This window comes from Manis pentadactyla, chromosome 5 (assembly GCF_030020395.1).
Source record: "Manis pentadactyla isolate mManPen7 chromosome 5, mManPen7.hap1, whole genome shotgun sequence".
Classification (NCBI taxonomy): domain Eukaryota; kingdom Metazoa; phylum Chordata; class Mammalia; order Pholidota; family Manidae; genus Manis; species Manis pentadactyla.
In genome coordinates this window covers 161,589,291-161,607,125 of record NC_080023.1, presented here as the reverse complement: position 1 = coordinate 161,607,125, position 17,835 = coordinate 161,589,291, and the positions used below count along the sequence as shown (strand labels likewise).

The following is a 17,835-nucleotide window of genomic DNA, read 5'->3' as shown; positions in this document are numbered from 1 at the left end:
TCTCTCACCTCCTAATGAGAGTTAAGATAACCTTAATACTGGTCCTGCAATTCTGGCCATGCCTGTGGATTAAGAAGAATTACAATATGTCAGCACACACAGGGTGTAAGGGAAGGGACGCCACAGGTGTGGTACAGGGAGGACAGCGGATTGTGGAACAGCCGCAGTGTAGGGTGACCGAGGAGCAGCTGTCAGGAGGGTGCACGGTCCCGGGAATCCGTGGTATCAGCAGTCTGGGATAGCCACAGGCGTGCACAGAGTTCCAGACAGCAAAGGACTGCCTCGCTTCCCTAGGCTTTGAGCTCTTGAGTGCGGGAGTGTTCCTGGTCTGTTTCTTTTGTTCAGAATCTAACCCGGTGCCTGGCACATCAGCAAGTGCTCAGAAAACGTGTAAATGACCAGAGGAGACGGTGACTTGAGAGGGTCAGAGGGTATCTGTACAGAATCACTACACAGCGGAGGGTGGTGGGGCCCCGCCTGTAGATCTTACCAGGATCCCAGTGCACTCTCTGCTTAGGGAATTCAGTGTTTGTCATGTATATACAAGTGTGATGTTCTCCGTTTTGTCTCTTTCTAAACTCTTTGTGCAGAACATTAAATTTTTGAGGAAATAAACAAAAAATACATAACTCCTGTAGACTTAAGAGGATATGTAAGTTTCTGACATCTAAGGGCAGAGGCAGAATAGGGACCAGGAGCACCCCCAGGAGTGCAAGCTTGCCGTGAACGCTCCCGGAGCATAGAGCAGTGAGGCCGCCTGCCCAGGGTCAGGCGCGGAGGCTGTAAGCTGCAAAGAGGGAAAGCATTGCAGGTGGTGTGGGGCCACGCTCGGGTTTGCTACATGGCTCAGGTCCTTTTCCTGAAGGACGGTGTGTTGGGACCAGGTGGGCAATTTCATACTCTGAGTTAAAACTGCCTTACAATATTTACTCCCTTCTGCCTGGCAGGAGATCTCATCTTTAGTTTCCCTTAGAGCCTTGGGTGGGATCCTAGAATTGTCATTTACAGAAATGGACTTAAAATACCTTACAGAAGAAGGTCAAGAAAGGTAGGTAACATTAGGATTGTGACTAAAGAGAACTTCTGGGCTCTGTTTCTCAGGAAGCCTGCTGAGTATACTCTGATCTCTGGTGTGTGTGTGGGGGGTAGCAGTGTGAGTTTCTGTATCCTGCCAAAAACTCTCATTCCAAATCACTTTGGAGAAGCTGAAGCTGTTCTTTAAGGTGATAGCATGTGTGAAGGAGAATCAGATGGGAGCTAGTGCAGCGACTTACTGTGGTCATTAGAGAAAACACAGGAATCCTTGAGGATGGTGTTCTAGACTTTGCGTAATTCGAGGCAACTTTGTCAGCTCTAATAAAGAGTTAGGGTTATGCATAAGAGGCAGGAGAGAATAATAGGTATCTGAGCTCAGTTTAGCCACTGGTATCTGGTGCTTCCAGTTTTACTGACTTCTTAAAGGAATTAACATTTACTTTGTGTGGGATGTGAAGCAAGGTGATCAGTGTATAGACACTGCCGTGTGTTCCATTTTGGGGCAGTGAGGAGGGATTTCACAAAACAAGATTGGGTGTCATATGTATGCGTAGTGATATGAAGGGAAGCTGATTTGATCTACTTAAGCTCTATGAAATGCAAATGAGAAGTGCTTGGTAGTGTTTTCAAGGGATCCTGACTTTGAAGACAGCAGACCACTTGAGGTTTAGAAATCCAGGGGACACCCTTTGAGAGAATGCCAACATAGACAGAGCTGGTTATCTCTTTAGAAATGTGGGCAGGTCACGTGAGACTTTATATTGATTTTGGGGCTGTGTAAGATAGACTTGTGATGTAACAGAATTCTTTGTAGCCAGTAGGGTTCTAGACTGGTGAGGTTTTCATTTCTTGCCCTTTATATATTTAAAAATTGGTCTGGTTCCTTTAATTAATGATCCCACTAGTCAGCAAAGCAGTTTTACTTAGGAAAGGACATGAATTGACTTTAAAAAATGTTGGTGATTAGGTCTCGGTTTTTGTGCTCTTTGATTTACTCTATCCCAGATCGGTTCAGGCACATTTTGATTTGAGCAGTTATTGATGAGGCCCTGGATAATACTTGATTTACAAATGATTCACTGAATGCTTGGATTATTGTAGGAGCTCCACAACTGATTTAAGGGCTTTTAATCTTTCCCTCGTTCAGTCCATCCTGCCAGCTGCCACCTGGGTGATTTTTCTGAAGCACTATTGTTTGTTACCTTATTTATGTAGTAGGTGGTGGTGGTATATCAAACCTCTTCTTCCCTTCTCTCTCTTTCAGAGCAGTTGGGAAATAGTCTACAGAGATGGAGATGCAATTGTCAGCTTTATTAATGATAAACTGGGTTGAAGAACTTCCATTGGCTTGTGCCAGAATCAGGTGTCTTGTTACTCTCACTGTCGAGTTTATACACAACTGAAGGCACGTTCCTGACTCAGGGAGAGGATGCTGAGTGTTGTATGAACCATTCCTTTCCCAGTGTTCCTAGTCTGGCAGGTTCCCAGCAGAGAAGTAAGAGGAGTATGAAGAAGTGCTAAAAATATGTTTCCAGTATTGTTCCTTCCTTGAGAGTAAAACATTATTTTTCTCCTGAAACCGTAGGGACAGAGAAGTGGGATTCCCTCATCGGTTTACCTGCTTAGACCTTCTGGTGGTTCTTACTGCCTCCAGGACAAAATCCAGACTCCTGTCTCTGTTATTCAAAGCCCTTGGGGTCTGAGTGGTGACATCTCCCTGCCATCCCATCTCTGACAATGGACCCCACCAGCTACATTGATGTCAGTATCCCTCACAGGTCCTTGGGGTGCTTTGGTTTGCTTTTGCTGTTTCTCCCAACATTATGCCCTTGGTCCTTCTCCCAGGATTCCAAGTCTTTTCCATTTTTCAGGTCTGAGTGCAAGTCCCAGTACCTCATGGAGCTTCCCCAGACCAGTGTGCTAGCACGTCCCCTCTGCACTTCTCTAGTGCTTTGAGCCTCACTTTGCATTATAAAGCAGAGACTTTCACACCTGTCCAACCCTGTTGTACTGCAGCCAGGGAAATGGAGACCCACGGAGAAGTGACTTGTTTTAAAGGGTGTGCTGCAAAATCAGACCTCCTAATTCCCGGTCTTGTACATTTCCCTGTGCAATAGCAACCTCTCCATCATAAGCTGCTGTTTTCATATATATCTTACTTGCCTCGTCAACATAAGTACTAGAGCTCAGAACCACCATGCTTTGTCTCTTTAATGCCCTTGGGGGGGTCAGTCATCAGAGAGGTTTGTCAGGTCATTGGACACGAGGCATCTATATATTACATATATAAATATATATATATAATTTGTTTCCTTAGAACAAATGGGTAGAGCTCTTCTCCCAGAAGATAAGACCCATAAAGAAATCATATAACAACTCCCATTGTTAAATAACAGTAGATGTTACCTCCATTTTATCATTGAAGAAGTGAAAAATTTAAAAGTAACTTGTCCAAGGCACAAAGCTGATGAGTAGCCTTGTCAGGATTTGACTCTGGGCTCACCTGACTATAAAACCCCCCTTTTCCCAACTCCTTTGAGCCTCTTTATGCTTTGCTAGGGAAGGTCAGGAATGGAACGCAGTGGGGAGAGTCCAGTGGCAGAGAAGTTGGTTTTGTATTTGTAAGAAATGACCCCTCTTCTGTAGAATTTCAGTTTGCACATTGCACAGCCCTCTCAACGACTGAGGTGGCTCCGGCTTCTTCCTTTGCTGTTCCTCTTCACAGTTTGAGGCATCAAATAGGTAACTGAGCATGTCTCTTTTCCTAAATAGGTGAGAGAATCTTACAGATTTTCTTTTTCAAGGATATTAAAATAGTGACAATACTCATTTACTGTTTAAGGGATAAAAGTCCAAAATGTCCAAGTAGGGGAAGCTTTTTTCTTTTCTTTAAACTACCTTCTCTTCCTTTCCCTCCAAATTAATTATCTTGGAGTATGAGCTTTGTTCACTCCTTTATTGTATAAAACTTAAGCAAGAAACTTCCAGAAAGCGAAGTTAGGCTGTCAGTAATTTCCCTGACTCTGAAATTTAAATTTCACTTAGTTTAGCTTATTTCCTTTTAACTTTTTTTTTTTATAGTAACCTTTTTCCAAAGAGGTTGGAGCCACTGGGCTGAGAAAACATATACAGACGTGTGTGTGTGTGTGTGTGTGTGTGTGTGTGTGTGGTGTGTGTGTGTGTGTACATGCATACATACATACATGCAGACCTAGATAAATGAAGATACTCCTAGTCCTTACAGCAGCAGCAAGGGGATCAGAAAACAGAAAGGTAGGCAGGTGTCAGGTTGTGTGGGGGAAATTTCTGACTTGGGAACATTATGTGATATAACAGATACTATCCTCAACAGCAGTTTTTGGAATCAAATGCTTCTATGTGCCTGTAAATTTCATACTTCTCTTTCTTGAAGTAGCCTTTAGTAAAAGTTGGCTTCATGCCATTAAGGCATGGCTCAGTGAGCAGGAAAGGCGACCCTTTACGCTGTGTTTCAGGCCATCTGGTGCTCTTACTGGGCATCTAGGGAATACAGGCTACAGGCATGCCTCATTTTACTGTGATTCGCAGATTTTGCATTTTTTACAAATTGAAGGTTTATAGCAGCCCTGTGTTGAACAAGTCTGTCAGGACCATTTTTCCAGCAGCATTGGCTCACTTCTTGTCTCCACGTCACAATTTGGTAATTCTCGCGCTATTTCAAACATTTTCATTGTATTTGTTACAATAATCTGTGATCAGTGATCTTTGATGTGACTGTTGTGATTGTTTTGGGGCGCCATGTCTTTTATCTGTCCATACAGGACAGTGAACTTAATCAATAAATGTGTGTGTTCTGACTGCTCCACTGACCAGCCATTCCGCCAATCCTCTCCCTCTCTGCCAGCCTATTTCCTGAGACACAACATTGAAATCAGGCCAATTAACAGCCCCACAAAGGCTGAGTGTTCAAGTGAAAGGAAGAGTCACACTTTTTCTCTCACTTTAAATCAAAAGGTAGAAATGGTTAAGCTTAGTGAGGGAAGGTATGTGAAAGCTGGAATAGGCCAAAACCTAGACCTCTAGGACCAGGTAGCCAAGTTGTGAACACAAAGAAAGTTCTTGGAGGAAATTAAAATGCTACCCCAGTGAACACACGTATGGTAAGAAAACAAAACAGCTTTATTGCTGAGAAAGTTTTAGTGGTCTGGATAGAATGTCAAACCAGCCACAACATTCTCTTTAAGTCAGAGCTAATCCAGAGCAAGGCCCTACCTAACTCTTCAGTTCTTTGGAGGCTGAAAGAAATAAGGAAGCTGCAGAAGAAAAGTTTGAAGCCAGCAGAGGTTGGATCATGAGACTTAAGGAAAGAAGCTGTCTCTCTGACATGAAAGTACAAGGTAAAGCAGCAAATGCTGATGTAGACACTGCAGCAAGCTATCCAGAAAATCTGGCTAAAGGTAATTAATGAAGGTGGTTACAGTAAATAACAGATTTTCAATGTAGATGGAACAGCCTTTATTGGAAAAAGATGCCATCTGTGACTTTGCATAGCAATGCCTGGCTTCAAATCTTGAATGAATGGGCTGACTCTCTTGTTAGGGGCTAGTGCAGCTGGTAACTTTAAATTGAAGCAGTGCTCAGTTACCATTTTGAAAATCCTAGGGCCCTTAAGAGTTATGCAAAACCTACTCTGTCTGTGCTCTAGAAATGGAAGAACAAAGCCTGGATAACAGCACATCTGTTTATAGCATGGTTTACTGAATATTTTAAGCCCACTGTTAAGGCCTACTGCTCAAAAAAAAAGATTCCTTTCAAAATATTGCTGCTTATTGACAATTCACCTGGTTACCTGAGAGCTGTGATGGAGATGTGCAATGAGAATAATGTTGTTTTTGTGCTTGCCAACAACATCCGTTCTGTAGCCCATGGATCAAAATGTAATGTTGACTTTTAAATCTTATTATTGAGAAATATGTTTTGTAAGGCTCTAGCTGCCATGGATCGTGATTCCTCTCATGGAAAGGATTCACCATTCTAGACACCATTAAGAACACTTGTGATTCATAGGAAGAGGTCAACATATCAGTGTTAACAGGAGTTTGAAAGAAGTTTATTCAGCCCTCATGGATGACTGACGGGTTCAGATGTCAGTGGAGGAAGTAATTTACAGATGTGGTGGAAATAGCAGGACAACTAGAATTAGAAGTGGAGCCTGAAGATAAGACTGAATTGCTACAATCTCATAGTAAAACAAACAGATCAGAAGTTGCTCCTTATGGATGAGCAAGGAAAGTGATTTCTTGATCCACACCTGGTGAAGATGTTGTGACAATTGTTCAAATAACAACAAAGGATTTAGAATAGTACATAAACTCAGTTGATAAAGCAGCAGCAGTGTTTGAGAGGATTGCTCCAATTTTGAAAGAAGCTCTGCTGTGGGTAAAATGCTGTCAAACAGCATTATGTGCTACAGAGAAATTAATTACGAAAGAAAGAGTCCATCAATGTAGGAAACTTCATTGTCTTATTTTTAAAATTGCCACAGCCACATGAACCTTCAGCAACTGCCACCCTGATAAGTCAGCAGCCATCAACATCAAGGCAAGACCCTCCCACCAGCAAAAAAGATTAAGACTCCCTGAAAGCTCAGATGATGGTTAGCATTTTTTAGCAATAAATACTTCTTAATTAAGGTATGTACATTGTTTTTTGGGACATAATGCTGTTGCACACTTAGTAGGCTGCAAAATAGGGTAAACATAGCTTGATATGCACTGGGAAACCAAAAACTTCATTTGACGGGCTGTATTGCAGTATTCACCTTATCATGGAGACCTGGAACCCGACCCACAGTGTCTCTGAGAGGGGCTGGCTCCTGAGGAGCAGCCCGGGAGCCCTTCAGGTCGCACTCCCTGGACTTGGGAGCAGAGTATTTTGACCAAACTGGAGGTTGCCTTTGTATGCTAGGGTCTCAAGTGTTGGTGTCCCCACTTTTGGTTGAGGCAGAGCATGAGCTTTGGGATTTTCCACACGTGTTAGAATAGTTCATATTACCTCTTGAAATTCAAGAACTTAATCAGTGTGCTGGCCTAAGTGGAGGTCTGTCTACCTGGATCTCTGATTCTCAGACTTGGCTGTGCCTAAGGAATTACCTGGCCAGCTTATTAGAAAAGTAGATCCCCTGACCCTATTCCCAGAGAGGATGATTTATTAGGGCTGGGCTGGAGCCCAGGAATCTGCAGTTCAAAAGTCTGCAGGATAATTAAGAGTGTAGCTGGTTCTTAGACCATCATTTGAGAAGCATATGAAAGATTACTGGGAAAATGGAACATATTTATGTTTTTATATTTAACATCTGTGGAATGAAAACCCAAAAAGGGGAAAAGAAATAAGTGGTGTGATTAGCCCTGTGAAATAAATAAGAAATACAGGTATTGGTCTCTGCCTGCATAGAGCCTCTGAACCCCTTGTAAATTCTTTAGTGATAACACCAGTCGCATCATTTATTCTAATATTTATCTTTGACCCCTGTCCCTGACACAGTGCTCCTAAACCCTTGTAAATTCCTTAGAGCTGAAAGCACTGTGAGCGTCTTTTGTTCTATTAAGGTGGCTCTGGGTGGGGACTGGTCACCAGCAAGACCAAGTCTTGCTTAGAACCTTGGAATTTTTCTGCCCTCCCCCTTATCCTCTAGAGAGGGGAGAAGGGCTGGAAATAGGGTTAATAATTGATCATGCCTACGTGAGGAAGCCTCCATAGAATCCCAATAGCATGGGTTTGGGTGAGCTTCCAGGTGGGTGAACACATCCTCTGCTGGGAGGGTGATGCACCCCAACTCCCCAGGCACAGGAGCTCCTGCATTTGGGACCCATCCAGACCTCACCCTGTGAGTTGCGTCTTAGGCCATTCATCCTTCATCATACCCTTTAATAAACCAGTGAACTTACGTGTTTCCTTGACTTCAGGGAGCCTCTGTAGCAAATTAATCAAACTCAAGGAGGGGGTCATTGGAACCTAGGATGTATAGCTGATTGGTCAGAAGCACAAGTGACAATCTGGGCTTGTGACTGACATCTGAAGTGGGTTGCAGGGAGGGAAGGAGGACAAGCGGTCTTGAAGGACTGAGTGAGCCCTTACCTGTGGATTCTAATGCTGTCTCTGGCAGAATTAAGTTCTTGGACAACCTGTTGGTGTCAGAATTGCTTGTTGATGTGGGGAAACCACTACACATTTGGTGACCAGTGGTGGCAAAAGTGAAGTGAGTGAGTAGTAAAGGAGACCTACAGGAGAGAAACAGTGGGGAAGGACTGGTTTTTCCTACACAGGAAGGCAGGAAACTGAGTTTTTTCTAGCACAAGTCCCAAGTTCTGTGCCTCTCAGCTTTTCATGCTCTTCTGTTCTGGTTTTTCTCCCAAATCTAGTAAATTTAGTGGCATTGTAGAAGAAAAGGTTTTTCTTTCTTTTACGTTTTCTGCTTTTCTTTGGTCGTGGCTTCTAGAAAGTTAAACCCCAGACCTGATTGCACAGCCGTTTGCACTGTGCGCTGGCTGCTAACTGATGCAGAAGGGGCAGTAAAGTTCAGTCAGCCCAGCCCTGCCTGACTGTTTGAAGGTCACCACCTATCTGTGTGTAGAGTGTAGGTCGTCAGTGAGGCTGGGCTTAGGCCCTAAGGTGTCCATGGAGGGGATTCTTTGGTGGGGAGACGTGTTTGTATGTTCTGAACATTTTTTAGAGGAAAGGAGACAAATAGAAATGTTTTGAGTTCTGACTGAAGACCCTGTCCTTGGAACCCACTGGGCTTTATGTGACTTTGAGAAGAAACATGAATTACAATTACAGAGACCCACCTTTGAAGCTTGGACTAAGTCTCCACTCCTGTTTTTCTAAGAGCACCTGGAATGTTTGCTCTCTTGTAATCTCCAGGGCTTTCTGATTTAGCGTCTGGTGCATAGGGGACCTTTACCCAATCTGCAAGGAAACAGTTACTGAATAATAATGCTTGATGAATACCTGCTCATTTACTTATCCAGTGTATTTTCAATGCCTCCTTTGTGTTTTGCTCTGTAATTGCTTTCGTTGGGAATGGGATAGTGGGGGAGGGAAAGTGTCACAGAAATACCACCTGTGAGTCTATCATTGAGGAGCTTTCAGGAGTTAGAGAAATAGCCGTACAAGTGTTCAAAAAACAGACATGTAAAAAAATGAAAGAACCTAGTATAACTGTATACAGAAGAGCTGAAAAGATTTAGAGGATTAAGAGTGTTTCGTTTCTGGTCTAGAAAGTTCCTTGAAAGAAGTGAGTATTGAGCCAGGTATTAAAGGAATTAATAGATGAGAGAACGACTTAAGGCCAAATGACACAAAAAACATTTGAATAAATGTTCTTTGTGTGGGAGGCAGAGGAGGGACTTCCAGTTTTAAGATGGTAAACTGAGCATACTTTTATTTTCCCTTCTTCACCAAACCTTAATGAAATGACAGAAAAAACAGAGGGGAATAAATTCTTCAAAGATAAGAGATGTTACACATTTCTGGACAAAGAGGGCCCGTGGTATCACACTGCTGGATAAATGCTGTGGAGGGAGTCCCAGCTCAGAGCACAAGCAGGAGCTGTGTTTCTAGCAGAGGAGGAAGTGCTTTCTTATCACATTGGACCTGGGAGCCCTGGAGAAGGGATGGGAGGCAGGCCAGAACTGGAGGTGGCTGATTAAAGGGCTGTCTGCCCAGTGACTGCACGGTTTGTCCACTCCCGGCTGAAGTCACGCAGTTACTCTGAAGATACTGAGCAGTTTGCTCTGGAGGAGGGCCTAGGGCTCCAAGTGGAGACTGGCGTCCACAAGAAGGGGGCCGAGGGGCACTAGCTTCTCTGCCTTTCCTTGCTCATAGGCTAAAAGGGGGTGAAGGGGGCAGCCACCCATGTGTGCAGAGTCCCAGGCAAGGCCTCCCATGTAGGGTGAGGCTTGTAGGAGAACAGCTGATTCAGCAGCAGGGAGCCTCACCAGCAGCCTGTATTATCAACCTCATTCCTTCTAAATAGGAGCAGTTCACCCAAGATCATGAGGCCATAGAGGAAAACAAGCAGCAAAGAAAAGAGGAATGAGCAGAACAACTGTCCTCAGAAGAAACAAATCAAGGAAAAGAACTTGGAAAGATTTTAACTGATTTCAAATTAGCATCCTCAGATTCAAGTTGATATTTTGTCTGCAAAACAAGGTTGAGTTATGAAAAAGGAGCAGTCAGAAAACAAGAAAGAAAGAATGAAAATTTAAAACATGGTTGCCTGAACTAAAATAATTCAACAAAAATTTTTAACAGAGGAAGGAGTAGGTAGGGGAGATATGTTAGATCAAATTCATGAACTTTCATAGCAGGATGTCAGTAGCTATTGCTTAATGTTAATAAATAAACAACTAGAGGCATGAACATATTGGGAATTAGGAGGTATCAAAGCCATTCTCTCTGGAAGTGGGATTTGGTGCAAGTAGTGATAGCTTGTATGTTTCATTTGAAACTCTTCTAAATTATTTGAATTTTTACTTTGATTTGCTTTTATCACTTTTAATAAGATTATTTGTTAAAACTGCTTTTTTTTGTTTTATATGTTAAGTTGCATTTTTAAACTAGACTAATAACACAAGCTTGTATAATCTTTGTTTTGAAGTTCCTAATGACACAGTAAAGGAGACTTGACACGGGGAGATTTGATTCTCATTTTGTCTACATCTCACTATCTCTGCACCAAAATAATAAATTTTGTGTGTGTTTTTTTCTTTTAACCTGTGCCCAACTCAGTTCTTTGTATATATACTGAACTAACATGAGCTTTAAGTAAAACTTGAAATTAAGTGTGCCAGTGAGCCCTTTGGGAGTAATATCCTTGTTTTCGGTATTATAGTTGTGGGAAGAGTATCAGAGCTTATGGCAAGACCTGAACTGGAAGCTTCTCTCAAGAGTTGTTCCTAGAGGGGAATAGTGGTTCTAGGCAGTGTGCATGGCTGTGAAGGCAGGGGTTGGCACGTGAGCTGTTTGTCAGTCATTCTGAATTCGGGCTTTATGGCAGCTGGCAGCCGCTGATTCTTTCCTACTGACTTTGATGGATGTTTTATAAGATTTGATTTTAAAATGGGAAGATGAGTCATTTTGAAATAATGCTGTTGTTTGGTAGATAAAACTTTTCAATCTCTGGACTCCATGGGGGCAGAGTAATCAAGAGCCATAGTAGTACAGTGTCGTGACACACACAGCTCTTTCTCCTCAAACCCAGATCCAGGGCTCAGGTTCTCACTAATTTAAAGCAAAGGAATCTTTAGGTTGAAAGCCTGAGATAAGGCTGGAAGAAAAGTTTGAGAAAGTCTGTCTACCTACTGCTTTAATACTATATGTAATTTCCTATTTGGAAGGCCAAAAAATTACTTACTATCCAAATACAGATTGCAGAAAGTAAAGATGTGTAAAATCCTCTCGGTTGATGAAGCTGTGTAGACAGGATGAGAGTACTGGGGGTGAAGCCTACAAATGAATCGGCTGTGGCAGGTTATACCGGATAGTTGCTCTGCATGGATGGTTTACTTTATATTTTGGCTGTAGTTTCTTGCATATCATAAATACATGGTAGATGCTTTCCTTAAAGTGGATGTGTGTTTTATTATAAAATCAAGTTTGATTTTATTACTAAAAATAGGTACTTTGAGCCTCAAAAATCTTGTCCACTATTTTTTTCTGCCTTGCAAGTTAGTTTGTTCTAACTCTGAAAGCTAGAGAGGATTATAAAAATAAAACTACTTTGATCCAGCCTCAAGTGCCATTAAATGGTGAGAGCATTAGGCCTTTGTATTCCTTAAAACTCTCTTGGTTACAAGTGACATAAATGAACCTGAATTAACTTTAAAAAAAGGGTGAGGGGTGTTCGCTGGCTTCAGGAGGCGCACCAGAATCTGCAGCTCTTCCCTGCTCTGGGTGTCAGCTGCATCCTTTTCCTACTGCTTTTCTCATCAAGGTTGAGTTGTGCCTGCCTGCAACTAAGGCTCACAGCTTAACTGCCTTATAACCTAGGAGGAGACATTCATTTTCCTACCCGCTCCTGCCAAAACTTAAATTTATTTAAAAGGACTTGCAAGTTGGCCTGGCTGGGTCATGTGTCCATCCCTGGACCAATCACTGTGGTAAAAGGAATAGGACGCCAAAGCGCAGCCCGCTTCTGCCTACTCTTGGGGTTTGAGGGAACCAAACTGGTTATCAGCCAAAACATGCTGAACAAACGGTATCCGGTCAGCCATGGAATAGGTATATGTCAAAGTAAACTATGTGTATGTATTAATATGTTTGAGAAAAAGTTGAACATATCATGCCTTTTTATCCTTAAATACTCTGGTGTGTCTTTCCTAAGAAGCCATTTTCTTACATTTTCCTAATTACTGCTTTTGTTTACTTGCACCTAATAAGCACTGTTTGGGAAGACCCCGGAAGAGCACGCAGACATCTTGCTCTCCCTAGGTCAGCGTTCCTTGGTGGCTCCGGACTGCACATGTCTTTTCTGCAGTGGTTACAAAATGACTTTCCAACTTCGCTTCCTGTACATTTACCATTTGGATTCCATAGGAAGCAAGAGTTTTCCCTTCTCCCTCAATTGTTCATCATTTATCTCCTTACCTTACCTGTTACTGGATTCCTGTTTGCAGTGACTTAGGATTCACTGCTGTCCGCAGTGATTTGGTGTGCCAGTGGTTCCGATTTTGAGCAGGAGCTCTCCAGGCCGACTCCCGTGTCTTTATGACCTGCTGCCTGCCTTCCTTGAGCACCCCCTTACTTTCTGACGTAGCACCGTGTTTCCAGCTCATCTTATATCCTCCCTGCCTTCGCCTTGGAATCAGCCGTTTTTAACTGAGGAACTCTGGTAACAGAAACTAAGATCTGAGTGCTAAGTGTGCACATTGCTCATGGGACATCTTCACTTTTCACCTTCCTTAGTTGTCAGACTAGAGGGAAAAATACATAAGCACATATATATGCACACAGACACCTATGTGCACACACAGTATGTTTATAATACATATATGTACATTTATATATATTTATACAGATAATTAACTTTAGGAAATGTGAGTTCACCCTGATGCCTCCAATTTAGATTTATCCCACAGTATCTTCCTTGCCTTATAACATTTCCTGTTTACATCTCCCCTCTTCCTCAGTGCGAACCCCAGCCCCTAACATTAACACTTTACTCATTTGCTGAACCCTATACCACATCTAAAATGGTTTCAGAATTGCTTCACCTGCATGTCTGCCAAAAAGAGTTAAGGGTTTGATTGCTACTCTTCCCACTTCTCCCAAAAGCTGAGAGTATGTAGTCAAACACCGTATTCATAAATCAATGAGGTTTTTTTCCCCTCTGTTCAGTGTCATTGTTTTTCATTTGACACACACTTTCAGTCATCTGTTAAAGCTAGTTTTCATCTTCAGCTTTAATTTTTAATTTGTAGAACTTTAACATGCTTCCAAAAGTCAAATCTGAATATACTCAGAGACGTCACCCCCTACCTCCCGTATCCCTTCCACCCTATTCCACCTGTCCCTTGTGAAAATCATTGTTTTTTGTTTTATCCTTCCTTTGTTTCTTCTTGTAATATACATGAGTATATGCATGTTTTCTTATTTTCTCTTTAGTCTTTCACAAAAAGTGATTATACTGTTTTGCACTTTGCTTTTTCACCTAATGTTATATCTTAGAAATCATTCCCTATCAATTTGTGAAGTTCTTTCTTAATTGTTTTTACATCTCCCTTATATGTATCCTACTTTATTCAATTGCCTATGTTTTTGACATTTAGGTAGTGTTTATTATTTTGCAATTACCAAAGAATGCTGCAGTGAATACCTTCATGCATACATACTTTTCAGATTGTTGGAGGTGTGTATTTAGAGCATATTCCTATAAATGGAATTGCCGGACCAAAGGGTATATGCATATATATAGTTTTGTTACATGTTGTTTGACCACTATTTTTGAGGAACCTGGAACTTCAAGGAGCAGACAAGCATTCATTTACCAAATCCATCTATAATTTGGAGGTTAAAATGTCTTTGTTTGAAAGAACTTACAAAGATTTCAAGACTTATTCCAAAGAGGGGAAAAACACGTTTCATTTAGTCTTTCTTCCTAGAGGATGAATGCAGGTGATATTTTCTTTGTCCTATTTGAAAATCCCATTTATAAGCTTACAAGGAATCTTTTCTTCCTGATATTTGTCTTTATCAGAAGAGCTCCTGGAAGAATTTTTAGAACTCAAAGTTGATTCTGTTGCCAAAGGTAATGTCCAGAAAATCACTTTGAAGGTTTCCCAGGTAGAGTATCTTCTTATTTACCCTCAAATAAGTGAGCAGTTTTCACCAGTTGTTGTCCTGTTTTGCTGACATACTTTTGAGAAGGAGTTTCTTCCACTACAGCTTCTGGCCAGGAAAACCTAGTTGGGCTTGATGCTGGGAGATGTCGCCTCACTAATAGCTCCTCCTCACCTTCGTTATGTGATGTGCTTCTGAAAACACAGAAGGCAGATGTATATACAAGTCTTGCACTCAAATTTCATATTTTGAGGAGGTTCTATTCCTTAATTGTGGCTTGAGCTTGGTTTAGTTTGAGTATGATGTTTCATAATAAAGCACGTATTTCATGCACGCATATATATGAATATTTAAAATGAGTAAAAATATAGACAAATATTTTAATATAATAAAGTTATATTTAGTACATAGAGGAAGTTGATTTCCAATGTTAGGAGGAAGGATTTAAAATTTTACAGAAATGAAGCACTGAGCATGTGATTATTGTGGTGACTTGGTATTTTAATTAGGAATCTTTAAATTTGTTCCTAAAAAATTAAGCACAAACATTCTTTAGTGAAGAGATATATTTAAAAAGCCACTAACAGCTATGGGTTTATGAGTTTTGTCCTTTGTTTGGGCCATTGGAATGTTTTGTTGCTGATTTTCTTGGTCATCATTTTGAGATTCAAATAACATTAAAGGAGATTTGAAATTTTTATATTTATCAAAAGGGAGGTGGAGGTTTTAAAAAAGGTCAGGAAACATGATACGGTGTAAAAAAAGCAACAGGCTATGAGTCAGATGATCTGAGTGGGGGCCTCTGCTGTGCTGCTGACTTTGGGGTCTTCGCTGCTTTTAAACCTGTTTCTTCTGAAATACGAGGCTCATCTGCCATGGTCCCTTATAGAATTGTGATTGTTAACAGTAAAATGAGATGCAGAACACAGAAGTAATTTGTAGAATTTGCTATATGGTTTTTTAGTGAGAAGCCACATAACATGAGATTAATATTCCGATGAAAATTTATCTTTTTAAACTGTTCCATCTAAGTCTCCTGTCTTGCACTGCTAAGGAGTGTAAGGACTTTTGCTTTTTTTCATTGCTTAAGAGTACAAGTCTCTTCATGTAAATGGTTTCAAATGTGCTATGATGGGGTTAGTCTAGGTTAAAAAAAAGATGCAAAAGTAATACCTTCTTTTTCTTATACAAAGACGTTGGTATCTGTTACCTCATCCACACTGAACAAGAACACTGAATGAAATTATCTCTGTCCATAGTCACTGTTACCAAGAAGAACAAACTTGCTTCTTTTTTATTGTTTTAATAAAAATTGTTTTTTAAAAAAAAACGGAGTACAAGTCAAGTTCTAGTTAAAATGTATAATCCTTCAAAATGGCAGGACCCCTTGACTTTCATTCCCTCAGGTTGGACCAAAATAATTTTCATAAAGAACTTTCCTGATAGGTAGGCAAGTCAGTCTTCAACCTGAGAGGTCGAGGGTGGGCTAAGTGTGTGCTGACCCGATTGGGTGTCGTGAGGGTGAAGGTCGTTCAAGAGTTGACTCAGCAGTCCCCACCTGGTAGTGTTCCTGCCCCCAGTTCATTGTGCTGGCGCTCTGTGTGAGCATGGCCCCCGGCTCCCTCTCTCCTCTGTCCCATATCTTTCATAACTCACCTGATGGAAAATACCAGTAACTGTGGCTCATACCTCATCTTCCACATTCTATGATTTGCCAAGACTTACTGGTTCTAAATCTGCTCCATCTTTCAAATAATTTTCACCTTTGAATTTTCACTGGTTATATCTAGCCTAGGTCTTTGTTCCCTCTTTCCTGGACTTATTATCATGACCCTTTTCTCATAAAGTGAAGTCTAAACTCTCTAGTTTCCTGTACCTCTGATTTCTTCCCCCGCTCCATCACTGAGTGTCTCTGTTCACTTGCCCTGTCACTGAGGCACGCAGACTTTTACTAAATGTGCCCTTAACACTCTTCTGTTCCCCAAGAGTGTCATGGTGGGTAAGAGCATGGCTGGGTTCAGATCCTTTCTCCACCATTTGGTAGCCGTGTTACCCTGGAGATCTAACTGAACCTCACTGTGCCTCTTGATAAAATGAGGATAACAATACTACCTACCTTACAGGGCTGTTGTGAAGAGTAAAGGACTAGAGGATAATTCATGTAAAGACCTTAGAGAACTGTGCCTGTGTGTGTAAGTGTTACATAAGTATTAACTGTAGTTACTGTTATTCCTATCTTTTTTCAAAATTCCATGTATACTCCCACTCAAATGTGTTTTCCCAAATCTCCCCAACAAGTAATCTCATCCATTCACTGATGCATTCATCCAGCTATTCAATAAATATTTATTGAATATTTACTGTGTATAAGGCATAAGATTACTCGCTGTGAGGATACAAAACTTAAGTGCATACTGTCCCTCTAGGAACTTAGAGTTTGGTGGGAGAGATCAGAGAACTATAAATTATTCAGCAGATGTTTGTTGAGCAACTGCAGGGGATCTGGGTACTATGGTTCTGAGCCTGGTGTCATACTTATTAACTTTGGTGAAAGACCAGAGTGTGAGTAGCTGAAGCAAAGCACACTTGAGATGCTTTGAGAACACAAGAAATTTTATCAGCGAGGAGGGTCAGGAGTGGCTTTTTAGAGGAGATGTTGCCATCTTAGCAGGGCCTTACAGGATGGATGGACTTTGCCCATCTGCACCTCTCAGGAAGCATTCATCTACTGCCTTGGGCTGTGGCTCTGGGTGGTCTGTAAGATTCTCACAATTGTAACCTCCTCAATGGCAAGGGACACTGTTGTCTTCATTTTTGGGTTCCTACTGCTCACTCCGAGTTTTATGCATAAGCCTTCTTAATAGAGGATGATGACAGATTAAGGAGATGTCTTTCCCATGTAATTTAAAGGGAGATTGAAATGTGATGATTCACAGTATCTGCGGAGCAGTTAAACTTCCTAGAGAAGACGTTTACATAAACTGAAGGTAAGGTTTTTGGAGATGTTCATATTATTTTATCATATTAATAATAGTCATGATAGGGGTACAAAAAGTGAATTCTATGTTATTCCATGAAGACATTTCTTCCCATTTTCTGTGTATTTCTGGGAAGAAAGTCTTGTAGATTCTCCATTAAAGCCTACCCTGGTCCAAGAATTCTAGGACATGATATGATCACTTTGGTCATATGAGACATCTTAGTTTTAAAAACTGCCCAACCATTTTAATTCTGAATTTCTCCTTGTAGCAAGGAGCAAGGACCAACCCCAGTGGAGAAAAAGAAGAAAGGAAAGAGGAAAAGTGAAGCCACAGTGGAGAGTTCAGAGCTGGATCAGGGTGGGCTGAACCCTTCCCTGCGGAGCCCTGAGGAATCCACCGAGTCTGCAGACAGCCAGGTAGGGCTGTGACTGGGAGCCTCTGCGGAGGCCGCGGCTGCTGGGCAGGAGCTTGCTGAGTCTCTCCCTGTCTCTAGCCTGCA

The 17,835-nt window shown here is 41.6% G+C and overlaps 1 protein-coding gene across 3 annotated transcripts in view; it reads left to right on the top strand.

Moving 5' to 3' along the window:
- Nucleotides 1-17,835, top strand: part of CHD6 (chromodomain helicase DNA binding protein 6) — a 191,231-nt gene that overhangs the window by 63,141 nt on the left and 110,255 nt on the right. For all 3 annotated transcript variants that reach the window (XM_036902261.2, XM_036902264.2, XM_057503003.1), the window contains exon 4: nt 17,605-17,752. In XM_036902261.2, the coding sequence (XP_036758156.2) occupies nt 17,605-17,752 (148 nt within the window). The remainder of the gene's footprint in view (nt 1-17,604; nt 17,753-17,835) is intronic.